Raw genomic sequence first — 26,588 nt, forward strand, 5'->3', positions numbered from 1 at the left:
CCGGATCTCAGCCCCGCCCCTCGCTCTCTCTGCGAGCCGAGCTGGAGGATCAGCCGCCGGCATCTCAGCGACCATGGACCGAGGAGGAGGTGGAGGAGGAGGAGGAGGAGGAGGGGGAGTGCGGGGTCCAGCTCTCCCCCCGGGCGCCTCGGAGCCGTCCCCGGGGCCCGGGGCCGCCAGAGAACCGGAGGGACGCGTCCCGGTACCGATGAACCTGTTTGCGACCTGGGAGATCGACCGGTGCTCTCCGAGCTGCGTCCCCAGGTAAGAGGATTAGTGGTCGGCAAGAAAACAGAGAGAGAGCACGGTGTGTGTGTGTGTGCGTGTTGAAGGGAAACGAAAATAATATGTAACATATGATGATACCAATAACAGAGAACTGTTTAATCATGTCATATCTACTAAGAGAAGACTGACGATAAGTTAAATGGTATATTCACCATTTGTTTAGTCAATATACTAAATTAATGTATTAATTACAAAAGACTTAAGAAGAACTTTGTTATTGCATACAAGCTGCAACGAAATTTAGTTTGGCAGCATCTCTAGTAGCAGCCTAGAGGTGTTGATGAAGGTAATAAATAATAACAATAGATAATAAAATCTCTGTGTCCATGAAATAGAAATAGAAATACATGAAGCAGACTTAATATTGACTTAATATTTCCTTTGTTTTTATATAAATGTCAATTATTTTAGTCTGCTACTAAAATCAGGTTTGGAGCTACTCAGGGATCAGGTCTGGGTCGTCTTTTCTTTTCTTTTCATTTCACTCTTTGACTGAAAAACTTATCAATCTCAGAGGCATTTCTGTAACTTACAGAAGTAAGTTAATGCCATCGTTGATACCAACAACATCATCGTCATCAACAACAATATATTTGGTGAATAATATCCAAAGCAGGAGATTCATCCTGGAAACAAATCACTCAGGTTCATCTTCATCTGCAGAACTTGTCATCAACCCTCTCATTTATCAAACTAAATGCAGTTCTGAGTTTAGCTTAGCTTAGCTTAGCTTAGTTCAGATCAGAAACAGTTGTGTTTTATGAGACCATTTTTACGCTGGCTGCTGTTTGATTGTTGTGTTGTTCACAATAGAGCGTCTTATTTGTTTATGTTTACACTGCACTCTCGATTGTCTTTTATTGCATTCTTTTATAATTTTATTCTTAATCAGCACTTAAGGTGCACTGCTGCACCTTATAATTTAGTTGTACCTGTTGCGATGACAATAAAGACGTTGTATTCTATTCTATCTGTGAAATCAGATTAGAATCAGAGGGCAGGTGGCTAGTGGTATTAGCTGGGTTAGCGGCATTAGCAGGGTTAGCGGTATTAGCAGGATTAGCTGCTGACAGGACAAGTGGCTGCACGATGCTGCCATAATGAGGCCTCAGGAGGAACAGGTCTGGTTTCTTGAGACTGACTTTATATTTAATGAACATCTGAACATGTGCTGGATGGAACGTCCCAGTTCCCAGAGGATAAATCTGTTTTCCTGAAGCAGAACTATTGCTGAAATATGTACCTGAACCTTTGGAGACGTGAAGTGGGCGGTACCAAGTTGAACTACTCTCGACCAATCGTATGATTCAAAGTTTACTAAAAGGAAAAACCTTCTGACCCAGTTTAGTTCAGGCTTATGTTAGCTGGTTTTAGCTGGTTTAGGCAAATGTTAGCTGATTTTAGCTGGTTTAAGCTAATGTTTGCTGGTTTGGGCTGAAGTTAGCTGGTTAGGCTAATATTAACCAATTTTAGCTGGTTCAGGCTAATGTCAGATGATTTAGGTTTAGGTTAATGTTAGCTGGTTTAGGCTAATGTTAACTGACTTAGGCGAAAGGAAGCTGGTTTTAGCTGGTTCAAGCTAATGTTAGATGGTTTAGGCTAATGATAGGTGGTTTTAGGTGGTTTAGGCTAATGTCAGATAGTTTGGGATTAAGTTAGCTAGTTTAGGTTAATGTTAATTAGCTAAAGTGCTGGTTTTAGCTGATTTAGGTTAATGTTTGATGATAATGTTTTGGAGTTTCAGGTGAACCCAGATGAAGGAAGAAGACCTAGCTCCACCCACACACGGGACATATTTATGTAATGGTTTCCTAGGCAACCAGAGCGAGGAACATCCTCTAGAGACGGACCTTGTTGACGATGTGTCCCTGATATTTCAGGCTGTGCAGTCTGACTGTGAAGAAGCTGATGGTTTTAAAGGAGCTGGACCGAGAGCTGAGTTCTGTCGTCATCGCTGTTAAGATCCAGGTGAGAAACCAGAGGTCAGAGGTCAAAGGTCAGAGGTCAGAGGTTTTTCCCTCATGTCCCCTGATTGGATCAGTGACTGATTTATGATGTGATCTGATTGGTCAGGGCTGCAAACGGACTCTGAGATCTAACGAGTACCTGCTGCCTCCAGACGGCCTGATGGAAACAGACCTGGAGCTCACCTTCTCCCTGCAGGTGGCTACCATCCATCCATTCATTCATCCATCCATGCATCCTTTCATCCATCCATCCATTCATACGTACATCCATCCATCCATCCATCCATTCATCCATCCATTCATTCATGCATCCTTTCATACGTACATCCATTCATCCATCCGTCCATCCATTCAGTCATTCATTCATTCATGCATCCTTTCATACGTACATCCATTCATCCATTCATTCATTCATCCACTCATCCATTCATCCATTCATTCATTCATCCACTCATCCATGCATTCATTCATTCGCTCGCTCACTCACTCACTCACTCACTCACTCATCCATTCATCAACTCACTCATGCATTCATTCACTCATTCATCCTGTCTTGTTGCCGTAGTATCCTCACTTCCTGAAGCGTGACTCTAACCGTCTCCATGTGATGCTCCAGAGGAGGAAGCGCTATAAGAACAGAACGTTCCTGGGCTACAAGACGCTGGCGGTGGGCGTGGTCAACATGGCCGAGGTAGGTGGAGCTAAAGGGGCAAAGGTCGAAGCCCCCCGCACCTGGTCCACTACTGTGTCTCTGTCTCCAGGGTGACGTCTCTGTCTCCTAGGTGATGCAGCGACCCACAGACAGAGCCCACGTCCTCGGTCTCCATAGCAACCTCAAGGATGTTTCAGTGCGCACGGCGGAGCTGAGCGTCCACGCTCTGTCCAGTCAGCCCATAGAGCAGGAGGACGGTCACCGTGGCAACAAGACCAAGGCATCAGGTGGGACGACAAAATGAGACGGCACGAGACAAACAGACAACACGAGACACGAGATGACATGTTACACAAAAACAATAAGAGATAAAGAGACAACAAGAGGCAATGAGACAAAGAGAGACAAGATGAGACAAAGAGACAACACATGACAATAACAGACAAAGAACTACAAAATAACAGAACTGTTAAAGTTGTGTAGACGATGAAGTTGTGAGTTTGTCTTGTGTATGTGTCCAGGTTTCTCTCTGGACGCAGAGACATTCTGGGAGGACGAGGAGGACAGTTTCTCCTCTGGACAGGAAGGAAGTGACGACGCTGTACATCCACAGGTGACTGACGACACATTTCCTGTTTATTTTTTCATGTCTGCTGCTTTGTCTTCACGTCAAACTCTGCTCGTCTTAGGACTTATTTGACGATGGCGACGATGACGTCCAGGGAAAGACGAAGAAAACAATGATGCAGACAGGATCCCTGTCTCAGGTGAGGACAGAGGATCAGAGGACACCCGTCTCATGTTGTTGCACCTGTCTCATGCGTCAAACTTTTCTCTGTCCTCCAGCAGCCGAACTTCAAGCAAAAGTTTGTGGCTCTGCTCAAGAAATTCAAAGTCACCGATGAGGTCTGTACAAGTTTCACCTGTATGCTAATGCTGTATGTTAGCATACAGTTAGCATGGTAATATGTGTCAGCATATAGTTAAAATGATTTATACATGTTAGCATACAGTTAGCATGGTCGACATGTTAGCATATAGTTAGCATGTAATATGTGTTGGCAAACAGTTAGCGTGTCAATATATCTTCGGTAGCTGTATGCTAACATATATTAGCATGCTCAATGAATTATAATTACTGCTGTCAAATGATTAAAAATATTAATCAGATTAATCTCAAATTCGCTGTGGATTAATTTCAATTAATTGCAATTAGTAATTAATTAATCCTTAATTTTTAATCACCTGTCATAGTCCCTTTGTCCTCTTGTCTCATATTACCATGGTAACTATATGCTAATATATAGAGTCATTCTGCTGCAGATGGTTCATTGCGTTAAAATGTTTAATCAGACTAATTATGATAATGAATTAATCTGTTTTATCACCTTGATTATAATGTTTATTCATATGCTCAGCGTTGTCTGATCCTCCTCTGATCTGCTCGGGTCCTGCAGGTTCTGGACTCGGACCCGGTGGGTCCGGGTCAGGAGGCCGAGGAGGACCTGGACCTCCTCTACGACAGTTTGGAGCTTTACAACCCGAGTGACAGCGGCCCCGAGCTGGACGACAATGACAGCCTCCAGAGTACACCCAAACCAAAACTCAGGTAAGTCCAAACCAGGGTGACCACGGAACACCACCTCTGACACCACCACCTCTGATAGTGGAGGATGATGATGATGATGATGATGATGATGGTTGCAGCTGTTTCTTCCTCCAGGCCGTTCTTTGAGGGCATTTCTCAGAATGAGACTGGGAGAAACCAACAAAGAGAACAAACAGCTGTGAGTAAACAAACTTGATTATGACGCACCGAACGTTATTGTGTCCATCTTAGCCACATGCTAACATTAGCTTACTAACATGCTAACTGTGTGTATAATGACATACTTTAAGCACCACTGAAAATGAATTAACTTACATTTACACCACACTGATAGTAACAAATCACCAAAGCACAACTCTAATATGTCTATTTCATGTGTGTCACTGATTTCTTTAATCTTAGCTGATCTCTCTTCTTAACCAGGCGTCTTCACATCTGCTTCCCTCTGAAGCTCAGGGCCCTGCGGTGAGTCTCCATCCCATCCCATGTATAACTCCCGTTGTTTATTTATTCGTCTTTGCGAGGATCACAATCTTCTGCTGATTCTGCAGGAAGTTGAGGATGAAGTTGCCATGGCAACAGACGCAGGACCGGCGGCCAAGCTCTGCAGAACCGAGTCCCAGACGCACATGTCACCAAGGTACACGCACACATGTACGCAAAACCCATGTTTCTATGTTTCTAAGGGAGACACAGACGATAGGAAAGGTGGAAACAGTCAGGGCGGGGAAGACTACCACAACACAGAAAGAAACAGTCAACACAACACACAAAACATGACCAGTTTTACTTGCTCACGTTATCTATAGGTTATCATTCTGTTATCTTACTGGTCTGGCCCCGATTCAGATCAGATTGGGCTGTATATCCCCGGTTCTAACCCACAAAATGTTGGTCGGTGCTCAGCAGGGCAGGAAGCCAGGTGCCTCGCCATCCATGGAGCATGTCCACGAGAGACAGACAAAACTCGAGAGGGACGGAGAGGACGAGCAGCGTTGACAGTGAGACGTCAAGTGACTACAGGACGCCTGCTCCACAGGTGAGACGGACACTCAGGATGTCTCCGTCTGATTTGATGTTAATATTAGAGACATATATAGTCATTTAGACATTTAGAGTCTCTGCAGAGGAACCTGATCTACCACATTTATTCAAAAAGTGTTGGTTTGTCACTAATTTCTGTTAAAAGAATATGAGGCACAGTCAAAATTTAGCACAACGTTACCGACAATCCACTCTGCTTTACTCTACGCTGAGTGTCATTGTTTGCTAGTTTTAGGCTAATATTAGCTGGTTTCAACCACAGACTGTATACAAATATTGACGACATGTCTCCACTTCCTCTCATTGGCCAAACTGACGCTATTCTCCACAGTGGTGGAGTCAGGATATCGATGCCCCGCCCACATTTCCGTTTAATTAATACTGTGCTCTGCTCTAGTTCCACCCGTTACAGGACATATTGGATTGTTTGGTATTGGTTATTATTGGTTTGGATTATATACTGAATTTATTATTTAAAATTGATTTTACAACTCTCATGGATTGCATTATGGAGCAGTCGGCATGGCAACTGGTGGTCACCATTATGTCACATCCTGTTTATATCAAGCCACATAACAAACTAAAACAAAACTTATCCAAAAACAAAAATTGACACTTTGACACATGAACATTTGTTGACGTTACTGCGGCCTCCAGACATCAGGGGGAGCTGTTTATGCTTTGCCTGTTAACAGTTCCTCTGTTCATCTTTGTACCATCAATGGTGTAAGCCAACAGTGTTTAGGCTAAAGTTTGCTGGTTAAGGCTCATATTATTTTTCAGGTGGCCAGGAAGTGTGTTTTGGATCAGGTGAACCACATCCTGTTCTCCGATGAACACATACCTGAGTACGTCATTTTGATCAACACCACAGACTGGCAGGGACAGGTGCGTGTCCTCCCTCACACATCCTGTATAATCCATTAATAGCTGATGTTTCAGATTGAACAAAGACAAACAAACCTCTCGTTGTTCCTCGTCTCTCTCTTCAGTATCTGTCTGAGGTTCTGTTCGATCAGCCAATCATCTGCACCGTCTCAGCCGCTGATGTCCAGGCTGCACTCAGCGCCGTCATCGCTCGCATCCAGAGATTGTAGGAACCATCTGATCCACATGTGAATGCAGTGATATGACTCTGACCTGTGTCTGACCTAAAGCTTTGGCTCTCGATGTGTTTTCAGCTGTAACTGTAACTCCCAGACTCCGCCCACGGTGAAGGTGGCGGTGGGTGGAGATCAGGTTTACCTCAGCACCGTCCTCTGTTGCTTCGTGGAGCAGCTGGCCAGCAAGACGCCTGATTGGCTGAGCTATGTCCGCTTCCTCATCCTACCTGTTGGTACGCAGTGGCAATTTTAGTTTGGAAATTCTGGTAGGGCCATGCAGGGAAATCTTGAAATGCAATCCAGAAATATCGTAATCAATGTCCTCACACAAAAAAACAAAACAAAACAGCAGCAATTGAGAGAGGAGACACAGCACCCGACAACAAACAGGTGACGCCAAAATTGCAGCTGAATACCATCGCACAAACAATGCCAATCTGAGGACATATATTATCATATCAATAGCGCCACCAAATGGCAGTGTACAAGATCTCAATCAATCAAATACTCAAGACCCAGACAGTTACATGACAACAATAAAAACACACCTAATACACAGCAATTAATATACAAAATCACCACACAATATACCACAGTCAAACAGCCATTTCAGCACCACAGACAGGTGAACAGCTCCATGAGGCTGTGTCCCTCACACACACCCACACACATATTAATTAGGCATTATGCAAATTCCACAATAATTTAACTAGATCATCAATTACATTTAGACTGAAAATAAATTAGACTCACCAAGCACCTTTTTGACATGCTCCTAGTTGATCAAGTTTTCTGCTTAAACCACTCCTGGTTGAATGACCTAGTTTTGTCTTTTCCCTCTTGAAAAATGATTACATCCTTCCGCTCAAGAGGTTACGTCCTAAAACAAACACTAGCCAGGTAGTCAACTCCATTCACCATGCAACAAATGAATGAAACTTGAATTAGCTACCAGTACGTTCCTTTGCCATGTTAGCCGAGCTAACAAAGGCTGTCCAGACCCCACCGCAAATGAAAACTGTGGACATTTCATTGGGGACAAAGTTTATTACCTATTAACTTATGCGCAACAACATTTTTGACACAGGAAAACTTATAAAAGCTGATAATCCTTGTCTGCACAGTAGCGCCCTCTAGTGGGGCCATGCCATGTTATTAGCCTGGAGGCCAAACCACTCTCCTCCATCTAGAAGATGTTTCTGGAGTAAAGTTGGTCTGGAATATTTTCTTCTTCCCCTCCTCCTCTTCCTTCTTTACCATATCTTCCTTCTTCTTCTCTTTCTCATCTCTCTGCTTGGACTAAATCTATCTTTCTGTTTCCTCCTTGTGGGGTAAACATCATGTGAGGTGAGGACCTCTCATTGGTGCATAAACCTGGTACCGCTCATGATCCTTTTCCCATGATGCTCCTGTGTTCCCCAGGCATCCACCCGCTGGCCAAGTACCTGTCCTCCCTGGACGGGAGGTTCAGTGGTCTCTTCATGGATGCTGGATGGAGGGAGCTGTTTGGACAATTGGAGCCTCCTCCTCTGGGTAAAGAACAAATGTCAAACACACACACACACACACACACACGCAAAATCATGGAGACTGTGGCGTGGAGACAACATTAATGACGACACAAGGAACAATGGGAAGGCAGGGCAGGGAAAATAAATACATATGAGGGCTGACAAATGACAAGACACAGGTGAAACAGATCAGGGCAATGACACCAGGAGAAACCAATTAACAATCAATGGACACACGAGGAAACACAGACAGGAAATCCAGAACTTAACAAAATAAAACAGGAAACACCACACATGACCCTGAACAGACATGACAAAAACACAAGGACACACAACAGACAGGAAATTAAGAAAAACAACGAAATAAAACAGGAAACTCTAAAACATGATCACAAAAATAAGACAGACATAGAACCTTGGCAATTATTAATTATAATTATTAATTATATTTTATATTTTAATAAATATTATATGTTATTTTAAATAATAATTATACTATAGTTATTTAACAAATAAACATTCTCCTGTTAATTATTTCCTATGTTGTCAGGCATCTTAGGGTTAGTTCGGATCATATTTTCAAACTGTCCAAACTCACCTCAACCAGTGACTGAAATCAAACCAGTCCTGTAACTATTGACTTTTATCTTCTTAGTAATATCCTGTTTGGTGATGTCTTTTATTGGATCTATTGTCCTGTTCTATGTCTTGTTTTTGTGTTACCTGACTAGAGACTGTCTGAATAGATGCTCATTAATCTTCACTGTTCTTATCAAATAAATAAATAAACTGAATTTATCTTCACTCAGATCCAGTGGGCGTGGCCAGTCGTGTTTCTCAGTATTTGTCTGGAGCAAATGTTTCTCACCCATGTCCGATCTCTGAGGCCATGCTGACCTGCAAACACAAGAGGTACGAACCTCCTCCTCCTCCTTCTTCTTCTTCATGTCTCCAACTACAGACACTGAGAAGTTCAGTCAGATAAAATTAAAAATAAATACATCTTACCTCCAAAGAACCCACAGGTTTTTCCAAACTAGCTTCTTTTTCGGGGTCTTTGTGTTTGATCACAGTGGCCATCAGAAGAACTGCAGCTACTTTTAACGGGTTAAACTGGCTGAAGCTTTAGTTGTAGCTTAATTAGCTTTAGCTCCAGAGGTGAATGTGACCTGTGTCTGTCTCCTCCTGTTCAGCCTCGACAATGACTCCTGTCAGAAGTTTGTTCCTTTCATCGCGGTAAGAAGTTCAAACCGTTTCCTCTCAGTGTCGCCTTCACTCGGTTCACTCCACGTTTCTCTGTTCTCAGCTGGTGAAGGTCGGAGTCGTGGAGCACGACTTCCTGTCCACCTCAGGTACTCCATCATCGTCTTCCTCTTCCTCTTCATGTCTACCGTCATCTTCATCATCGTCTTCCACTTCATATCCCTCTTTCTCTTCTTCGCCCTTTTCACCATCCTCTTCCTCTTCATCCATCTCCTGATCTTCATCATCCCTTATCTTTGTCCTCTTCTTCATTCTCTTCATCATCATCTTCCTCATCCTTGTCCTCTTCCTCCTTTTCTTCATCATTGTCTTCCTCATCCTCTTTTCTTGTCCTTATCGTCTTCATCATTCTGTTCCTCTTCATCGTCCAATGACTTTCTGTGTTGACGTCCACAGTGGACTCTGATGACACCACACTGGGATCTCCTCCCTCCCAATCAGGAGCCCCCTTCACCTCCACGCCGCCCCCCTCCCCCTCCATCAGGTACTTCCTGGTAGCTTATTTCCAAAATGGCGGCGTTTCCTCCGACATCAGAATCCTAACCTGTGTCCTGTGTGTCCCCCACATCTTCCGTCCAGCTGTCCAGCCGAGGTGATGGGTCTACAGGTGGACTACTGGAGCAGTCAGGCCGGCGGAGGAGGAGGAGGAGGAGGAGAGAGGAGGAAGGAGGTTGGCATGAAGAACACCCTGAAGAGCAACTTCCGCTGTCTTCAGGTGTCGAGGCTCGGAGGAGGAGATGTGATGAGTATGACGGTGGTTACGAAGGAGAAGAACAAGAAAGGTGACGGAAAAAAGATGATGATGGTGATGATGGTGATGATGATAATGATGGTGATTATGATGATGGTGATGGTGATGGTGATGATGATGGTGATGGTGATGATGATGATGATGATGGTGATGATGATGGTGATGATGATGATGATGATGGTGATGATGATGGTGATGATGATGATGAAGGTTGTCTTGTCAGTCATGTTCCTCAGTAAGAAGATGAAGGAGAAGGAGGCGGAGTCGAGGAGTCAGCTGATTGAAGGCATCAGCAGGCTGATCTGTACCTCCAAACACCAACACACACTCAGAGGTAACACACACACACACACACACACACACACACACACACACACACACACACACAGATGATTGACATGTGACACTAACGTTTACAACGTCCACCATTTTGGTTCCTATCCTCAGGTCCACCATGATGATAGCTGCCCCCCCCCCTTCCACACCCTAGACATATTTATATGAGAGTTACCTCATGGTTTAGACCAGTGTTTCTGAACTGGTGGGTCGCAATCCAAAAGTGCAGGCCTCTTTTCAATGATTCACAGACCAAAAAGTTTTAGAAACATAGAATTAACAGTAGGTGGCCCCTACCATTCCTCACCATAGAAGAAGATCGTTTATCGTTTTTAGAACATAGAAGAAGTTTCTTTAGATTTACTAATTTAGCTGATAATGGAGACAGAAGAAAAGTTAACTTTGTAAACTTGAATCCTTTTGAATTGCATTGGTTGTCATAGAGTCCATAAATGAATACTCAGCTAAAGCTACATATTCTGGATTTTGGATTTCTCAGTAGTTTTATTTTTTCATTTCACATAATGAAAGGCTAATGTAATGTTAGCTAGTTTAGACTTACATTGTTTATGCAAATATTAGCTAGTTTATGTTTAAGTTAGCTGGTTCTGGCTAACACCACTTAAGCCAGTGTTATGTAGTTTACGCTAATGTCACCTAGTTTAGACTTACATTGTTTAGGCTAATATTAGCTGGTTTATGTTTAAGTTAGCTGGTTCAGGCTAACATTACTCAGACTAATAGCTGAGTATTAGCTGGTTTGGGTTAATGCTACCACCAGACAAACCATCACGATAGCACCAGAACCCAGATGGATGTTAATATTTATATGTACACGAATCATTGTAAAAATGTTTGTTTTTAGTCGGACTGAAAGGAAAAAAAAATTTATGCAAGGCTGACTTCCTGGTACCTGTTTCTGGTTCCTCTCTCAGTGTCCATAGACGGGGTGGAGTGGAACGACGTGAAGTTTTTCCAGCTAGCCGCTCAGTGGCCAACACATGTCAAACACTTTCCTGTTGGGATCTTCGGCTACAACAAGCCCTGAAGCTCCTCCACCTCCTCACCTGGATCACATGACCCCCTGTGGGCGTGTCCAGGTGAGACAACCTGTTGTACCTTTTACTTTTTTATATGACATGTATTTATCACTTCTTGTAAAAATGTCTACAGAGCTTCATGTGTTCATTCGTAGTTGTTTTATTTATTTTATTTATTGTAGGTGGATGTATTGCTCATTAATGTCTGACTTGTAAAGTTATATTAAACAGTTGTCATAGCAGCGAAAAAATTGATGAACGTGCAGCTTCATTGTTAATCAGTGACTGTTAAGATTTCAACAAAGAGACAAACAACCACTAACAGGCTCATGATGTGTAAACGTAGCAATTAATCTCGAAAGATTTCACCTGTAAATCTTAGATCTAGGGAATCCTGAATGGTACAAACTGTATTACCCATGATGCTCAGCTACTGAAGATCCCTGGAAGAGTTGCCTCAGTTAGCAGAGCCTTTAATGTTCAGTCAGATCATGTTGTTGTTTACTTTCAATCACTGCTCATCTGTCAATGTGTGAAACAGAACAAAAAGTCATTCTGATCTCTGTCAGACGTCTGTTTTCAGAGCTGTGGTCCAGTTAAGTGTGAGAAGGACAGCACCGAAGACATGTCGCTAACTCTACTTTAATATTTCAACAGTTTACATCATCGAAATCAACCAATCACATCAGAGAATATCTGTTAACTAATGGATCCACTGCTGCGGCAGAGTCTCTTTACAGTAAAGACTGACTACATTTCACACTCAGTGCAGATACAGGATTCATGTTGGTGCAACACTATTGCAGTTGTCCTGCAGGTTTTCAGAGCTACCTCCTTCATCGTGGACTCTACGGTGGACGTGGTGTCAAAATCCATGCTCGTCAAAAATAAACAGTTTAGGTGTCTGTGAAGGTTCTCAGTCGTCTAAAAAAAAACAAAGTTGAAACAAGGACAACTGGACTGGTAGAGTTCCTTGAAGACGTTTCATCCAAGTCTTCAGCTCTGAAGGACTGGTGGGGGTCTGGGGCTGGGGTTTAAAAAGGGACATCCGTCAGAAACTTTAGGTTAAACACTGCTAAAGTGTTCAGGTGAGTCCTAAAGGAAAATGTGAAAATGAACGGTGTTGGAAGTCAGCAGCCTGAGAGGTTCCACTTGAACCTTTTCCATGTTAAGTCCTGGATTAGGGTGAAACAAACTAAAAGAACTTACACAGTTTGAATGTGATTTTTAAGACCAGTTATCAAAGAAGCTTTATAAACCTGTCAGAGCTGTGATATATTCTTTGAAACCATTTGAAGAAGCAGTTTGAACCTTCAGATGTTCTGAACCTTTAGACCAATGATGATGAACGACTGGAGGTTCACCCAAAACCCATCAGGACGTTCATGGAGCTGTAGAATCCTTTAGAACCTGAAAGAACCTGTTAAGAGTCCATTAGACTTGTTTACCCGTGTAAAAACCTGTCCATCAGAAGCCTTAGGAATCCGTCTAGCTGTGGTACCCTGCTACGACCTTTAAATATCTACCCAACCTTAGACTAACAACACATCATGTAGGAGGAACCCTTCTGCAGGAACCTAATCCACTAGAACCCATTAGAACCTCCTGGGACAGGTCCATAGCAGAATTCCTAGAAGCCCTTGACGTGGCAGTAGGCCTCCAGCGAGGAGAAGACGATGTACATCAACCACAGGCTGAAGAACAGCGTCGTGGTGAGGATCTTCGGGATCCGAGGGCCTCCGAGCTCCCCTCCGATCTCTGGTCGGCGCCGGTAGATGAGGACGGCGATGCAGATGAAGGCAAAGATGGTGAAGAGCGTGACGGAGAAGGCCAGCGTTCCCGGGTCGACCCTGAACTCCTCACCTTTGAAGTAATGGTAGATGGCAGCGATGGACCAGGCCACACCGATACCCAGGAAGACGTTGACGGCGTTACTTCCCGTCACGTTGCCGATGGAGGCGTCGGCGTATTGGTCCTGGATGGCGGCCACCTTACTGGCGAAGGTGTCTGATGGAGAGGAAGCGGAGATCAGTTCCACTGCAACAATATTAATTTCGTGTTAAAATTTTGCGTCAGACCTGGAACGGACGTGCCCAACGCCACAAACACCACGGCAGTGACGGAGTCTTTGAGGCCGACGGTGCAGCCGAAATGTGATGCCAGGTCTCCGATCACCGCAGTCAGGAGGCCGATGACTGAGATGGAGACAACGAAGCAGGCCCAGCCGTTCCAGTAGTCGGTGGGAGGAACGAAGGCGAACAGAAGCTTCCAGAAGACAGTGAGGAAGTGCATGACGTAGTCAAAACAGGAGGGGAGCTTCTCCTCGGCACATTCATCGTCATCATCGTCATCACCTGACCCGGACAGAAACATGAGTCAACACAGAACCAGATCATCGTTTAAAAGAGACACAAAATAGTTGTAAACAGGCTCATGGCATGTACATGATTTCATCTCTGAATCCATTTTAATTGCAGCAGTGTCTTTAACCCTTTATGGTGCGTGGAACCATATTTGGTAACTTCAGCACATTTAAATTACGTCCCTGTTTCTCTCAGTGAGGTTTATTGTCATGTGGTTTACATTCAGTCAATCAGAGAAGATCAAGGAAACATTCTCAGGTCTAATCGGGGTCTAATGTGGTCTTCGAGGTCCACCTCTGAATGAACTCTGAGCACAACTGATTGATTAGGAACCTTGAAGAAGAGGAAGTGTCCTAATGTTGTCTAATGTGATAATGTTGACAAGTGTTTGAATCAGCTCTGATGTATTAATGGTCTAAATACTTGTTTACATTTGTTCACCACTTAAGGACAAGAAATCATACATGGCAAATTAATTAATCTTGATTTATTGAAAATATATATGTGACATCTTCTGGCATCCTACAATGACACTCTAGAGTTGAAATTTAGAATTTCCAGGTATTTTAATGAGCGGGTTAAATAAAGGGTTAAGAGAGATACCGGTACCAGAGCTGACGGTAATGGCTTCAATGAACTGCTCCCTCCAGCTGTTGGTCCCAATCACCAGAGCCAGATTGGTCTTCTTAATGAGTTTATCCACGGTGCTCTGAAACATGAGGTGCCAGGAAACAAGAAAAATAAAGAAATGATTGTGACCAAGTAAACCTGTCTATCCTCAAAGGTCCCCCAGATATCTCCAAACTAATATCTTTAGACTAAAAACAAGTAGATTTGTGTTGATGCAAGTAAAATATGAAGTGAAAAACGTAGCCAGAAGTAACAGCTGTGACTTCAATGTCAGTTCAGATGACAAGTTATAGTTTAATATTAATAATCACAGGATTCACCTGATGATTGACCTGATAACTTAGAGTCAGAAGAACAGAAGAAAAGGTTGTTTGGTTTGGACTCAGCATCTATTCTTTGTGTTTACCACTAGTGAAAGGGTTGAACTGTAACAAGGAGACTGGTGCTATGGAGACATGAACCTAACAGGAAGTGTCTCTAAACAGGAAGTGTCTCTAAACAGCAAGTGTCTCCACCTTGAACTCGTACGACTCCTCAATGACCACCTCCAGTTTGACGTGTTCACCGAGCATCGGTCGACCCATCTCTGCAATCCTCCGCTCCTCCTCCTCCTTCTTCGTCAGCGCCTCCTCACCTCTTTCTTCTGAAAGAGAGAGAATGAATGGATGGATAGATGGATGGATGGGTGATAGATGAATGGATGGATGGAGGATGTACCAGTGATGCTGACGATGGTTGAGGGGGCGGGGTGTTCTCGTCCCTGGACCTTCCTGTATACGTCTGTACCTGAACAACATGAAACCAGAACCTGAAGGAAACAGCTCATTACTCAGAAACAGAGTAGTCATTAAATGATGCATTCAGGTGCTTCTTATGTCCACTAATGTTAGGAGGAGCTACAAATAGCTGGGATGTTAGGAAGCTAGCTAGAGCTACTATTAGCTGAGAGGCTGGGAAGCTAGGCAGAGCTACAATTAGCTGGGATGCTAGGAAGCTAGGAGGCGCTACAATCTACTGGGATGCTAGGAAGCTAGGATGCGCAATTATTAGTTGGGATTCTAGGAAGAGCTACGATTAGCCGAGATGCTAGGACATTAGGAGGAGCTACTATACTTGGAGGCTGGGAACCTAGGAAGAGCTGAGAAAAGCTAGGATGTGCTATTATTAGCGAATAGGATAAGAAGCTAGGAAGAGCTACCATTAGCTGTGATACTAGGAAACTAGAAAGAGCTACCATTAGCTGTGATACTAGGAAGCTAGAAAGAGCTACCATTAGCTGAGAAACTAGATAGCTAGGATGAGCTACCATCAACTGGGAGGCTAGGAAGCAAGGATGAGGTATTATTAGCTGAGAGGTTAGGAAGAGCTAGCATTAGCCGAAAGGCTAGGAAGCTATGAAGAGCTACTATCAGCTAAAGTGAGCCACTGGTTCCTGAAACATTTCCATCTGAATACTCATTATTTAAATTATTATTTAAATAACTTAATTTCTAAAAGTGCACTACAATACCCATGAGACTCATGTTAGCATTGCCATGGAGACAAAACTAGTCAAACCAAAGTGGTAGCTGTTAGTGCAGATGAGCTTTTATGTTGATGCTGGGTGAAATGCACCATGGGAGTTGTAGTGAACATCTCACAAACGTTTGTATCTGTTACGGGCTCATTAATGATCTGCAGGAATCAGATGTTCTCCACCAACAAACGTAACGTCTCACACAAGTGGCACTGCTCTCATTCGCCTGTTAGCTTAGCTTGGCATAAAGACTGGAAACATGAGGAAGCAGCTAGCTGGCTTCCATCAGTGAGGACTGTGACGTTAGAGTCGCTGCGATCAGACACAACGTTGCTTTAAGTGTCGCAACACTTTGAAAGCAAAAGTTTCCATCTTACCACAGAACTGCTTGTCTATCAGAGAGTCACACAGACAGAAATCAGATCAGATCCATCAGTACAGCTCCCAAAACAACTGGTCTCACAGTGTTCTCTTACCTGTCTTAACGAATCCACCTGGAAACAAGAGACAAGAAGTGAGTGAAGAGTCCAGATGACAGAGGGAACAGAGACAGGACAGAGAAAAGGAAAAGAGGCTTACCAGCTTCCTGAAGCAACACAGCTGAAGAAGAGCGAGAGAGAGAGAGAGAAACATGAAAACACAAACCAAGAAAAAAAGAAAAGTCAACACTGTCTCCTGACCTGTCCTCAACACGTCAACACCTCTAGTGTTTAACTCCAGTGTCAGACTGTTGGACGAGGTTCTGGTAATGACCTTCAATAATAATCTACCAAATAAATCCATTCTCTCTGGAGGACGTGGGGTAAACATCAGGAGTTTCCAGAAAGGACAGAAACATCGAGGAAGAAAATCAAAGATGAATCCATGTGAACAGAGATGCTGGAGACATGGAAACATCTTGGCCGTCTTCTTCTACTCTTCTACTTCTACTCTAGACAAGACTACTTCTACTTCTACTCCTTTATTTTCAATTCATCTCCATGATCGTGTGACAAACAGGTTGTTAGTTAGTTTGATGTTACATTAGGTCGTGAACACTGCAGGAATACTATGGTTACCTAGGCAACCAGAGCCTGGGACGTCCACTAGAGTCTCCGACATAGACTGTATAAATATAAATATGGACGACGCGTTTCCACTTCCTCGCATTGGACAAACTTTTGTTATTTTCCCGGGGACACGGGTGATGGCATTTTGCGAGTTTATAGCCAGAGTCTGATCAAAACAGTCTGAGGGCAGAGCCACGATATCGATGCCCTGCCCACTCTTCCTCCAGACTCACTCGTATTATCGTTTAATTAATACTATGTTCTGCTTTAGACTCATCAGAGTCCCATGGGACCTCTTTACAGCGCAGTTGGCATGGCAACTGGTGGTCGCCATGATGCCACATCCTATTTCTATAGTGTCAAATAACTAAAACTAAAATGAAACTTACCCGAAAAACTGACATGTGAACATAATTATCATTATATTAACTAATGACAGAAACCATCTTTGAAAAAAATTATTTGACGTATATTTTAGTGTTTTAGTTTGGCCCAAGTCCCGCCCACTAACATGGAGGGGGCGGAGCTTATGACCTATACTGCAGCCAGTCACCAGGGGGAGCTGTACTTGCTTTGGTTTCACTTTAGAGGAGCTGTTTCCCTTTTTATGGTCTCTACAGAGACATGGACGAACATCACAGAATTGTCATAGGTCTTTTTTTCTTGTCTCTGCCATTTCTACAATAGTTTAATTTGTCAGTGACAGAGCTGACCACTAGGAGGCGCCATGAAGGAGGAGGCAGCAGAGCGGTGGCAGTGACAGTGAACAGGTGGCAAAGAAGAAGAAGAAGGAGAAGGAAGAGGAGGAGGAGCGTCTCGTCACACCTGTCCACCTCTTCCGGTTCCAATATGGCCGCTGCAGCTCCAGGTAGAAGCTGGCCTTCTTATCGTACTCGTCGCGGTCAATTATTCTAATGGGTATCGTCTTCCTAGAAGAGTGAAGGGGGTCAGAGGTCATGCGTTAGTTCACCAACAAACACTCAAGTGCACGCTGTCATCACCATGGCGCCACCATGGCAGGTTGAAGGGTTAAATCCCTGTTAATGACTTCAACCTCAGAGTCTGAACCTGTGAGTCTAATGAGACAAGGTTGTTAGTGATGTGGGCGGGTTCACAGCACAGGAAGGAGACACCCCTCACCCCCACCCCCCACCTTTCCGCTCGCTCATCTCCAGCAGCTGAGGTTCTCCCATCTCTAGGAAGAAGTTCTTGTTCTTCTCGTACTGTTCGTCATCGATTATATTAATCCGGACGGTTTTACTGAAAGAGAAGAAGAACAGCAGAGGTTGCAGAGAGAAAGAGAAAGAGAGCAGAGAAGCGACGGATCAAAGAGCAAAAAAGGAAAAAGATAGAGTCGACCTCAAGCCTAAAACCAGCATTTAATAGAAAAGAAATTTGGTTCACATCAGGTCCCTGAGTTAGAGCGATCACTGCTAGCATGATGCTAATATGCTACATTAGAGCCAAGTCAATGCAAACGCCGCTAATTATTTTAACATATGATTATCACATTGTTGCCATGACCTCAGTCCGACCGGTGTTTGTTAAACCAGGAAGTGAAAGCAGAATTAGTGCTTTGGAAAGCAAGCAGAGTCTGAAGTGTGGGAAGTAATTAAACCCTGCAGTGCAGTAATACACCCTGTAGAGGAGGGGTCTCAAACTCACAGCCCTCCATACCATTCTACACGGCCCGCTGCGTTCAGGGCAGGAGCAGAACCTTGAATGCAACCTTGACACCAAACATGCAGAGCAGTATGCTAGGTACGGCTGCATGGCTAACGAAAGGACTGTTAACACAACCAAACTGGTTCCAGGAAGCAAGAAAGAATTCTAATGCAGTGAGTTATGTTGTGTGTGAGAAGCAACGTCAGTCTGTCACCTGTCACATAAACACTCCATGGCACAGAGTGACATTAATGAGATGGTATTAATGACCAGTTCCAAATAATGGAAGAGTTGCAGGATGTCACCACAGCTCAGGATGTAGTGCAGCTGCTTTGTGATTTGTTTGAGAAGACTGCCCTCTCCTGGAAGAAGCTGGACAAACAACAGACAGTGCACCATCCGTGACAGGGAGGAAAAATGGACTCGAGGCCAAAAAAAAAAAAAACCTAAATTGAATTGTGCACAAGAGCAACTGTTCAAAATGTTGAAAGTTTGTTTTTACATTTCAACTTTGTTGTGGATTAGTTCAAGTGGCCCTCTGGTAATTTGAGTTTGAGATCCCTGCTGTAGAGACTGAACAAAAAGAAGAAGAAGACATAAAAAAAAAGCAGAGATCCTCATCTGGTGGTGTGTAACAAAGGTACAGGACTCCCTCAAACATCATCTGCATATGAACCCAGATGCAAGTGGTGGTCGACTGCATCAACTTTTATGAGGTTAAATGTAAACCCTAAATATCCAGCCAATGTGTTTGTCAGTTTTTTTTCTAACATCTTTTAGGGCCATTTTACTGTGGCTGTGAACTGAGCAAAGGAATACAAAGGTCGTTAGATGTGGATTTCATGTACAATACTACGAAAAAAAAATACCTCTACATCAGCAGAGATAAATCTACTGATTGCTGATCACGTTCACATCTGATCAACTCTTTCTTTCTTTGTTTTTTTCTGCCTCAAACTCTCCTCAGAGAAGAAGGAGAAGTTGTTCAGAGGTGGTAGAGACTTATTATTTAACTGTGGATAGGCAGGTAACACAAAAACATGATAAGACATAGGCTTATCAGCAGACAGGACATTACTAAGAAGATAAAAGTCACAGGACTGGTTTGATTTCAGCCTCTAGATGAGTTGAGTTTAGAAGGTTTGTAATGTGGGACACTCCCTTATGGTCCAGAGCTTACTGGACTGGAAGAGTTTTTAATCCAGAGGCTGTTTTTCTGTGTGGAACCTCCCAGTCCCTCTAGAGGAGGCCCTGGTCCTGAGACCAGAGGCTGGGAGCCCTTTTTTATTTTAAGAAAGTGTGTCTCAATGATCTGATGAGTCCCGGTCGGTGTGAGTCGTCAGATTTACAGGCTGATATAAAAGACCTCCCCCGTGGTCTTCTCCATGGCTGACGCTGCCTAATAAGGAAGAGAGCAGCGTGGTGTTTATCCGGCCGACACCGCGGCTTCAGACAAAAGACATCTGAGTGTCTGAGACAAAGACACAAACATCCAGAGACTCAAAGAGCCAAGAAACCACATGTAGGCTTCATCACGACCCTCTCAACTTCTGAAAGTACACACTGATTTATTTTTTAAAATTAAATAATCTTTACTTTTAATGCTAAAGTAAATCAAACATGCAGGGAGCGTTGTAGATAACTAATAACCTCCAGTAACCTGATTAACTAATGACGCCCTACTAAAACATTCAGTAGTAGGAAAGTTAACTGCTAATGTTTATTCTGACACTTTCAGCTCATCAACAGAAACATCGAGGAATGAAAGTGATCCACTGAATGGGCAAAACTACAAAGAAAGTAACTAAGTTCCAAGAAAAACAAACAAGAAGTTGAAGAGCAACTTTCCTCCATCCAGGAAAGTTGTTCTGCAGTCTCTCTCTGATTCTGCTCCAGTAAAGGAGTGGTGGTGGTCATACATATCACTCATCGCCACCAGAGAATCACTTCACGATTTGTTTACTTTGAGTTTATGCAACATCAGCTGGTTTAGACTAACATTGTTTAATGACAGCTGGTTTAATGATGCTACGACTAATGTTGACTGGTTCTGGCTATTGTTGAGTAGCTTAGGTTAACATTAGCTGATAATTGTTTAGGTTAGCTGGTTTAGGATAACATTTGCCGGATTAGATTTATGCTAGCTGGTTTAGACTAATGCTGGTTCATGTCTAAATGAGCTTGTTTAGGGTAATGTTTTTTAGGTCAATGTTAGCTGGTGTGGGCTAATGTTGCCCATCATAGGTTAAGAGTATCTGATAATCGTTTAGCTTAGCTGTATCTGGTTCTGGTTAGCATTAGCTTGTTTATGGTAATGTTTATTAGGCCACAGTTAGCTGGTTTATGCTAACATTGTTTACCAATGATAGCTGGTTTATGTTTATGTTATGTAGCTTAGGCTACTGTTGGCTGGTTCTGGCAAATGTTAGCTGTTTGAGGTTAACCATTGCAGGCTTGGGCTAATCTTAGCTACTAATGGACTAATGGTAGCTAGTGTGGGCTAATGTTGCCTATCATAGGTTAAGAGTATCTGATAATCGTTTAGGTTAGCTGGTTTAGACTAACACAACTTGGCTGGTTTATTTCTAAATTAGTATTTTTAAGGTAATATTTCTTAGGCCAATGTTAGCTGGGTCAGTCTAACATTGTTTACCAATGAAAGCTGGTTTATGTTTATGTTAGCTGGTTTAGGCTAATGATGTTTGGACTATTGTTGGCTCGTTCTGGCTAATAGTTCATCCTAATGTCAACAGGGTTACGTCTACGTTAGCCGATTTAGGTATAATGATGTTGAGGCCAGAGTTTGCTGGGTCAAGCTAATGTTTGTACTAATCTTAACAGCTGTGGGCTAATGTTAGCTTGTTTAGACTAAAGTTACCTGATTTAGGCTAACGTTGCTTATGTTACTGTTAGCTGGTGGTTTAGGCTAATATTACCTGGTTTAGGCTAACGTTGTTTAGGCTACTATTGGCTGGTTCTTGGTTTAGGTTAATATTAGCCTGTTATGGGTAATGTTTCATCCTGACACAGCGGTTTCAAGAATCAGAGAATTACACCACTGTGTTGAGATCTGAGCTGAGTTTGTACCTGAGACATCAGACCAGTGGACAACAAACTAATCACCTTCAAGAAGAGTTTACTGTAGGACTGAGGTAGATATGTACCTAATAAACTGGACACTGAGTGGAAACAGGGCCGAGAGCCTGTGTAATTAAAGCAGTGCTGTGAATCGGAGCTGATAATCGGTCTATATAAGGCTGTGTGAACGCTGGGCCTCATCAATAATGTCAAACACAGCGTGCCACCGTTTCCTCTACTGTTTATGCTCTGGAAATAGATGTATGCTTGTTTCATTCCTGCCACCTGCACACATGGAAAGAGTCTGCCGCTATGTGTGGCATGTAAACCTGGAAGTAGAGGTCACATGACGCTGAGAGTGTAGGGGGCGGGGCTAGACTACAAACAGTTTTATTTTAAGACTCTCCTGGAGGTGATTCAGGCACATTCAGTGTTCTGGTTTTAATCCTCGCCTGAAAAGACCAAATAATTCAGGAATATTTCCACAACTATCAGGTTCATGTTCATGACCCTGGTTAGACTTTAGAGAGTGTCAGTAACATTGTCTCTGTTATTATGTCTGCTGATTCATTAGTGATAAACTAAAGGAGATATGTAAAAAATAGATAGTAGAAAACACCCTTATAGATATCATGCACAGAACATCACAGAAGCGTTTATAGAGACACAAAGCTCAAATATTCTACAAAGTTTCTAGTAAAAATGGAATCATGTCCCCTCTCCATTTGGACATTTGGATAAAACCAAAGAACCCAGAGTGTTACACATTAGGTTTTTACCTCCTGAAAGGGAATCTGGCTACAAAATTACTATGGATTGCCATTACAGGAGGCAATGTACAGACAATTGGACATACTTTGGACATAATATTTAACCTTTACATATTCAAATTCTATTATTGTGCACATTATAGAATCCATTAAAGTATTGACCTTTCCTCCATATGACTGTTGTTCATGCATATAACTCACCAAGGAAACCGGTCACCAAGGCATGTTAGATAGCGGTTCTAAGCTGACTGTCACTCCAACATGACTGTGTTGTTTTCGTTACGTCAATACCACCATTAGCTCACTAATTTAGAAAAACAAAGGGCCATGTGAGAAATTGAAGAACAGTGCTCAGATTCTGTCAGGCAAATTGCCATGTGGTAATTAGTTGACGGAGAACTATGCGAATAGGCTCAAAATGACCATGAAAAATTCTGACATTCTGTGTGAGTGTGTGAAAGTTTTGGCTGCATGTTTTGTCTGCTAGCTGAGGGTAGCTGGTTAGCTGTTTGAATAAAACACACTTGAACCGACACTGGGTTGAGAAATGTGACATTTGGGATATTTCACTTAATTTATTACCTATTAGCTAATTTAAATTTCATTTGTTTATGTCACATCAATCCAAAGCATTCTCCAGAGCATCACAGACTAAAACCTTAAGCTTGATGTCAGACCAAGAACCCATTTTTGAAGAAACCAAAGCTATCATCTTCACTCATCAGGTTTGTACTTACAGGATCTCATCATTTTCAAACTCCAGGACTCCGTGTGTGTCTTCAAAGTCCTCGCCGCCTCCTTTAGCCGTCCCTTCAATGGTTTTGTAGGGCACCAACACAACGCCACGGGCTCCCGAGGTCCGCATCACCTTCACCTCCATAACTCCAACACTCTCGCTCACGGTCACCACTGGCTCCTCAAACGTAAAGATCCCGGCGTGGTCATCATCGAAGATGGTGACGGTGGCTGTGCACGGCAGACCCAGACTCGCGGGGGCATCCACATGGTTTTCCTCACCACCGTTTGAGGAGTCACCTTCCGGCACAACTTTGACGTTGCTGAGGTGCACGAGGAAATGCTCATCCTCCTCAAAGATATCGTCATCAATGATGTCAATGCGGATTTCTTTTTCAGTCTCACCTGGTTTGAACAAGATTGTTCCTTTGGTGAACTGGTAGTCAGAGCCGGCATTTGCGGTGCCGTCTTCGGTCTGGTAATCCACCGAGACGGTGCTCGTTAGGTCTCCACCACGACGGACCACATTCAGCGCCACACTGCCGCAGTTCTCCAGACACTGGTAGGTTCCCGGGTTGAAGAACACCTTAGAGGAGAAGTCGTTGGCGGACACCTCGGAGCAGAGGTCATGCTGAATGACTCTCCTAGCTTGGTCAGCCGCATGCTTCTTCAGGATGTTTCCTGCTCCCGTCATGATCCTGGTTGCCTGACAGCGGTAGAAAGCCCGACTCTTCTGCTGCTGGGTTAAAACTTGGTAATTAGCGAGTTCCATCAGCTGGTCCATGTCCTTCTCTGGATGTTTCTGCTTCAGCTCCTTCAGGATCCTGGCCACCTCTCTACGGGCCTCTTCCTCATCCAGCTCGTTTGCTTCACACTCTACTTCTCCATCCATGAAGTCCTCACCATGTGAGTTGAGCATTTTGCCGTCCATTTCAATGTCAACCTTTGAGGGAAGCTCCGGTTCTCCCTCGGTTTCGATAATCATTCCTCTCTGCTTCCCTGCTCTGTATCGTTTGGACATATATTTGTAGAAAAGAAGTCTGCGGTCGGCCACGTAAGCAAAACCAACGCAAATGGGGAAGAAGAAGAGTGTGAGAAGCCCCTCCCATATCTGAACAACACCTGGAGAGAAGACGGCTAGGATCAGGTAGAGCCAGGTGTACGCAAAGACACTCCAGGTGGCGGTGACAAAAAACACCCGCAGGTGCTTCACCTTTCTGGTTTCTCCATCAGGGATGACGGACACACAAAGGCCGATGATGACAAACATGTTGAAGGCGGCACTTCCTACAATGGTGTTGGGACCCAGCTCGCCGGCAGTGAAGTTGTGACCGCAAACTTCAACAACCGACAAGAGGATTTCTGGTGCGGAGGAACCCAGTGCCATCAGCGTCAGGTTGGACACTGTCTCATTCCAGACGCGCACCGTGGTGGTGATCCTCTCGCCGTTTGGTTTCTTGATGGTGATCTGTCTTTCCTGGGAAGTGATGACCTCGATGGATGCCATGAATCGATCTGCGATGATGGAGACGCCCAGGAACATGTATGCCAACCCCACAAAGTAGATGGTGGCTCTGGCGAGGCGCTCCGTGAAGGCCGGGTTGACCGGCTGCCACACTGGCAGGATGACGCCCGTGACGCATTTGGTGCTGCCGCCACATTTGCTGCTGTTGCTGAAGGTGTTGCTGGAGTTGAGGGTCGGAACCGAGCCTCCTGCCACCGAATATGGTAACTCAGTCGAGATGACGGTCAACAAGAAGAGCAGCTGATCGGTGGAGAACAGCGTGGAGGTCCTGGCTTGGATCATGGCGACACGTCAGCTTCTTTAGACCTGCGACACACAGAAAGAGTTCTGAGAGTTATGACTTTCTCTCTCATGTTTGGAGCGTTCGTAAGATGGCCTTTCTATCAACATCTAAAACAAAGGCAACCAAGACCCTCAAGAAAACTCAACAGCTTTCTTAGTTTTTTTTTTTGTCAATGAACCTTGACCTGGATGACAGAGACAGTCCCGATCATGTCCAGTTCATCTAAAAATAATTTTTCAGATTCACTGGTGAAGAAGGAGATGCTGCACAAAGTTCTTTACGTCTATAGGATGATATTGATTCTTGTTTACACTTTCAATGTAAAAAGAAACAAATATAAAAAAAAAGAAATACTGCTTCACACAACAAACCAAAACTCCAACAAAACTGTCTAACAAACATCTCTCTGTATCGTCATCTTTAATTTGTATTTTTAGTTGAGTGTAACAAGGATTTTTGAGTTGTTCTGCAGTGCAGTCCAGACAGTCTAGTCTAGATTTCTGTATCGGAAAACATATAGACGTCATCTATGGCCATTTTTCAAGTGTCGTTTCCTTGAATGTATGTTGGTATACACTGACAAGCCACAACATTATGACCACTGACCAGAGAAGTAAATAACATTTAAACCATCTTGTGACAGTTCAACGTTCTGCTGGGAAACTTTTGGACCTGGCATTCATTCATGTGGATGTTACTTAGACATGTAGCACCCACCTAGACCAGAGCAGCCCCCACACCCCCACCCCATACCAATGACACTCAGCAGGATGCAGCCTGACACAAACATGCAAAAAAAAAAACACAAAAAGAACAGCACAAGGTGTTGACCTGGCCTCCAAATTCACTAGATCCCAAACTGATCAAGTATATGTTGGATGATCCACAGAGGACCCTGTAGTGTAATTTTAAAGTCTGTGATGTGCTAAAAAAAAAAAAAAAAAAAGATAAATGAATAAGATGCATGCTGAATGACTTTGACGTCATGTTTGATTGTAAGGTTGTATTGATTATGATGATATATCGAATAATAATACCTTTAGTTTGATCATGTTTGATTATAGATAGATAGATAGATAGATAGATAGATAGATAGATAGATAGATAGATAGATAGATAGATAGATAGATAGATAGATAGATAGATAGATAGATAGATAGATTACTTTATTCATCCCAGAAGCGAAATTAGGTAATAAGGTTATGATTGAATTACAATAATATGTCCGATCATAATGTCATTAGCTTGATTACAACATTAAGTTTGATATGATGGGCCTTCACCAGTTATATGCTACTAGAACACAAAGGGAGAGCACTTGAATCAAAAGTATATCTACTGTATTCCTCACAAGAGATCGTGTGTATGTAGAAGACAGATGTGCTCATCGCACTTGGTAAAGTTATTTTA

The 26,588-nt window shown here is 43.4% G+C and overlaps 2 protein-coding genes across 10 annotated transcripts in view; one reads left to right on the forward strand and one right to left on the reverse strand.

Annotated features, from left to right (window-relative positions):
• Nucleotides 1-12,897, forward strand: LOC125004040 (phosphofurin acidic cluster sorting protein 1-like). Of its 5 annotated transcripts, none has more exons than XM_047578382.1 (24): nt 1-264; nt 2,169-2,256; nt 2,362-2,451; nt 2,872-2,946; nt 3,038-3,194; nt 3,429-3,520; nt 3,597-3,674; nt 3,754-3,813; nt 4,365-4,516; nt 4,631-4,694; nt 4,940-4,981; nt 5,068-5,156; nt 5,423-5,555; nt 6,344-6,448; nt 6,553-6,653; nt 6,742-6,896; nt 8,086-8,196; nt 8,984-9,086; nt 9,368-9,410; nt 9,481-9,526; nt 9,834-9,921; nt 10,017-10,219; nt 10,412-10,522; nt 11,460-12,897. In XM_047578382.1, the coding sequence occupies exons 1-24, from the start codon at nt 74-76 to the stop codon at nt 11,570-11,572; spliced, it is 2,490 nt and encodes an 829-aa protein (XP_047434338.1). In that variant the 5' UTR covers nt 1-73; the 3' UTR covers nt 11,573-12,897. The 5 variants fall into 5 exon arrangements, with proteins under 5 accessions (XP_047434338.1, XP_047434336.1, XP_047434334.1 ...); XM_047578380.1 differs by having other exon boundaries at nt 2-264; nt 2,821-2,946; nt 3,757-3,813; XM_047578378.1 differs by having other exon boundaries at nt 3-264; nt 2,821-2,946.
• Nucleotides 12,191-26,588, reverse strand: part of LOC125004037 (sodium/calcium exchanger 1-like) — a 21,282-nt gene continuing 6,884 nt past the window's right edge. For 2 of the 5 annotated variants that reach the window (XM_047578367.1, XM_047578368.1), the window contains exons 2-11: nt 23,373-25,201; nt 18,276-18,382; nt 16,653-16,673; nt 16,550-16,567; nt 16,451-16,465; nt 15,275-15,343; nt 15,073-15,200; nt 14,537-14,636; nt 13,643-13,918; nt 12,191-13,571 (exon numbers count right to left, since the gene is read on the reverse strand). In XM_047578367.1, the coding sequence (XP_047434323.1) occupies nt 13,195-13,571; nt 13,643-13,918; nt 14,537-14,636; nt 15,073-15,200; nt 15,275-15,343; nt 16,451-16,465; nt 16,550-16,567; nt 16,653-16,673; nt 18,276-18,382; nt 23,373-25,177 (2,916 nt within the window). In that variant the 5' untranslated portion in view covers nt 25,178-25,201 and the 3' untranslated portion in view covers nt 12,191-13,194. The remainder of the gene's footprint in view (nt 13,572-13,642; nt 13,919-14,536; nt 14,637-15,072; nt 15,201-15,274; nt 15,344-16,450; nt 16,466-16,549; nt 16,568-16,652; nt 16,674-18,275; nt 18,383-23,372; nt 25,202-26,588) is intronic. The other 3 variants (XM_047578369.1, XM_047578371.1, XM_047578370.1) reach the window with 3 other exon arrangements.

Source organism: Mugil cephalus, chromosome 2 (genome assembly GCF_022458985.1).
Source record: "Mugil cephalus isolate CIBA_MC_2020 chromosome 2, CIBA_Mcephalus_1.1, whole genome shotgun sequence".
NCBI classification, from domain to species: domain Eukaryota; kingdom Metazoa; phylum Chordata; class Actinopteri; order Mugiliformes; family Mugilidae; genus Mugil; species Mugil cephalus.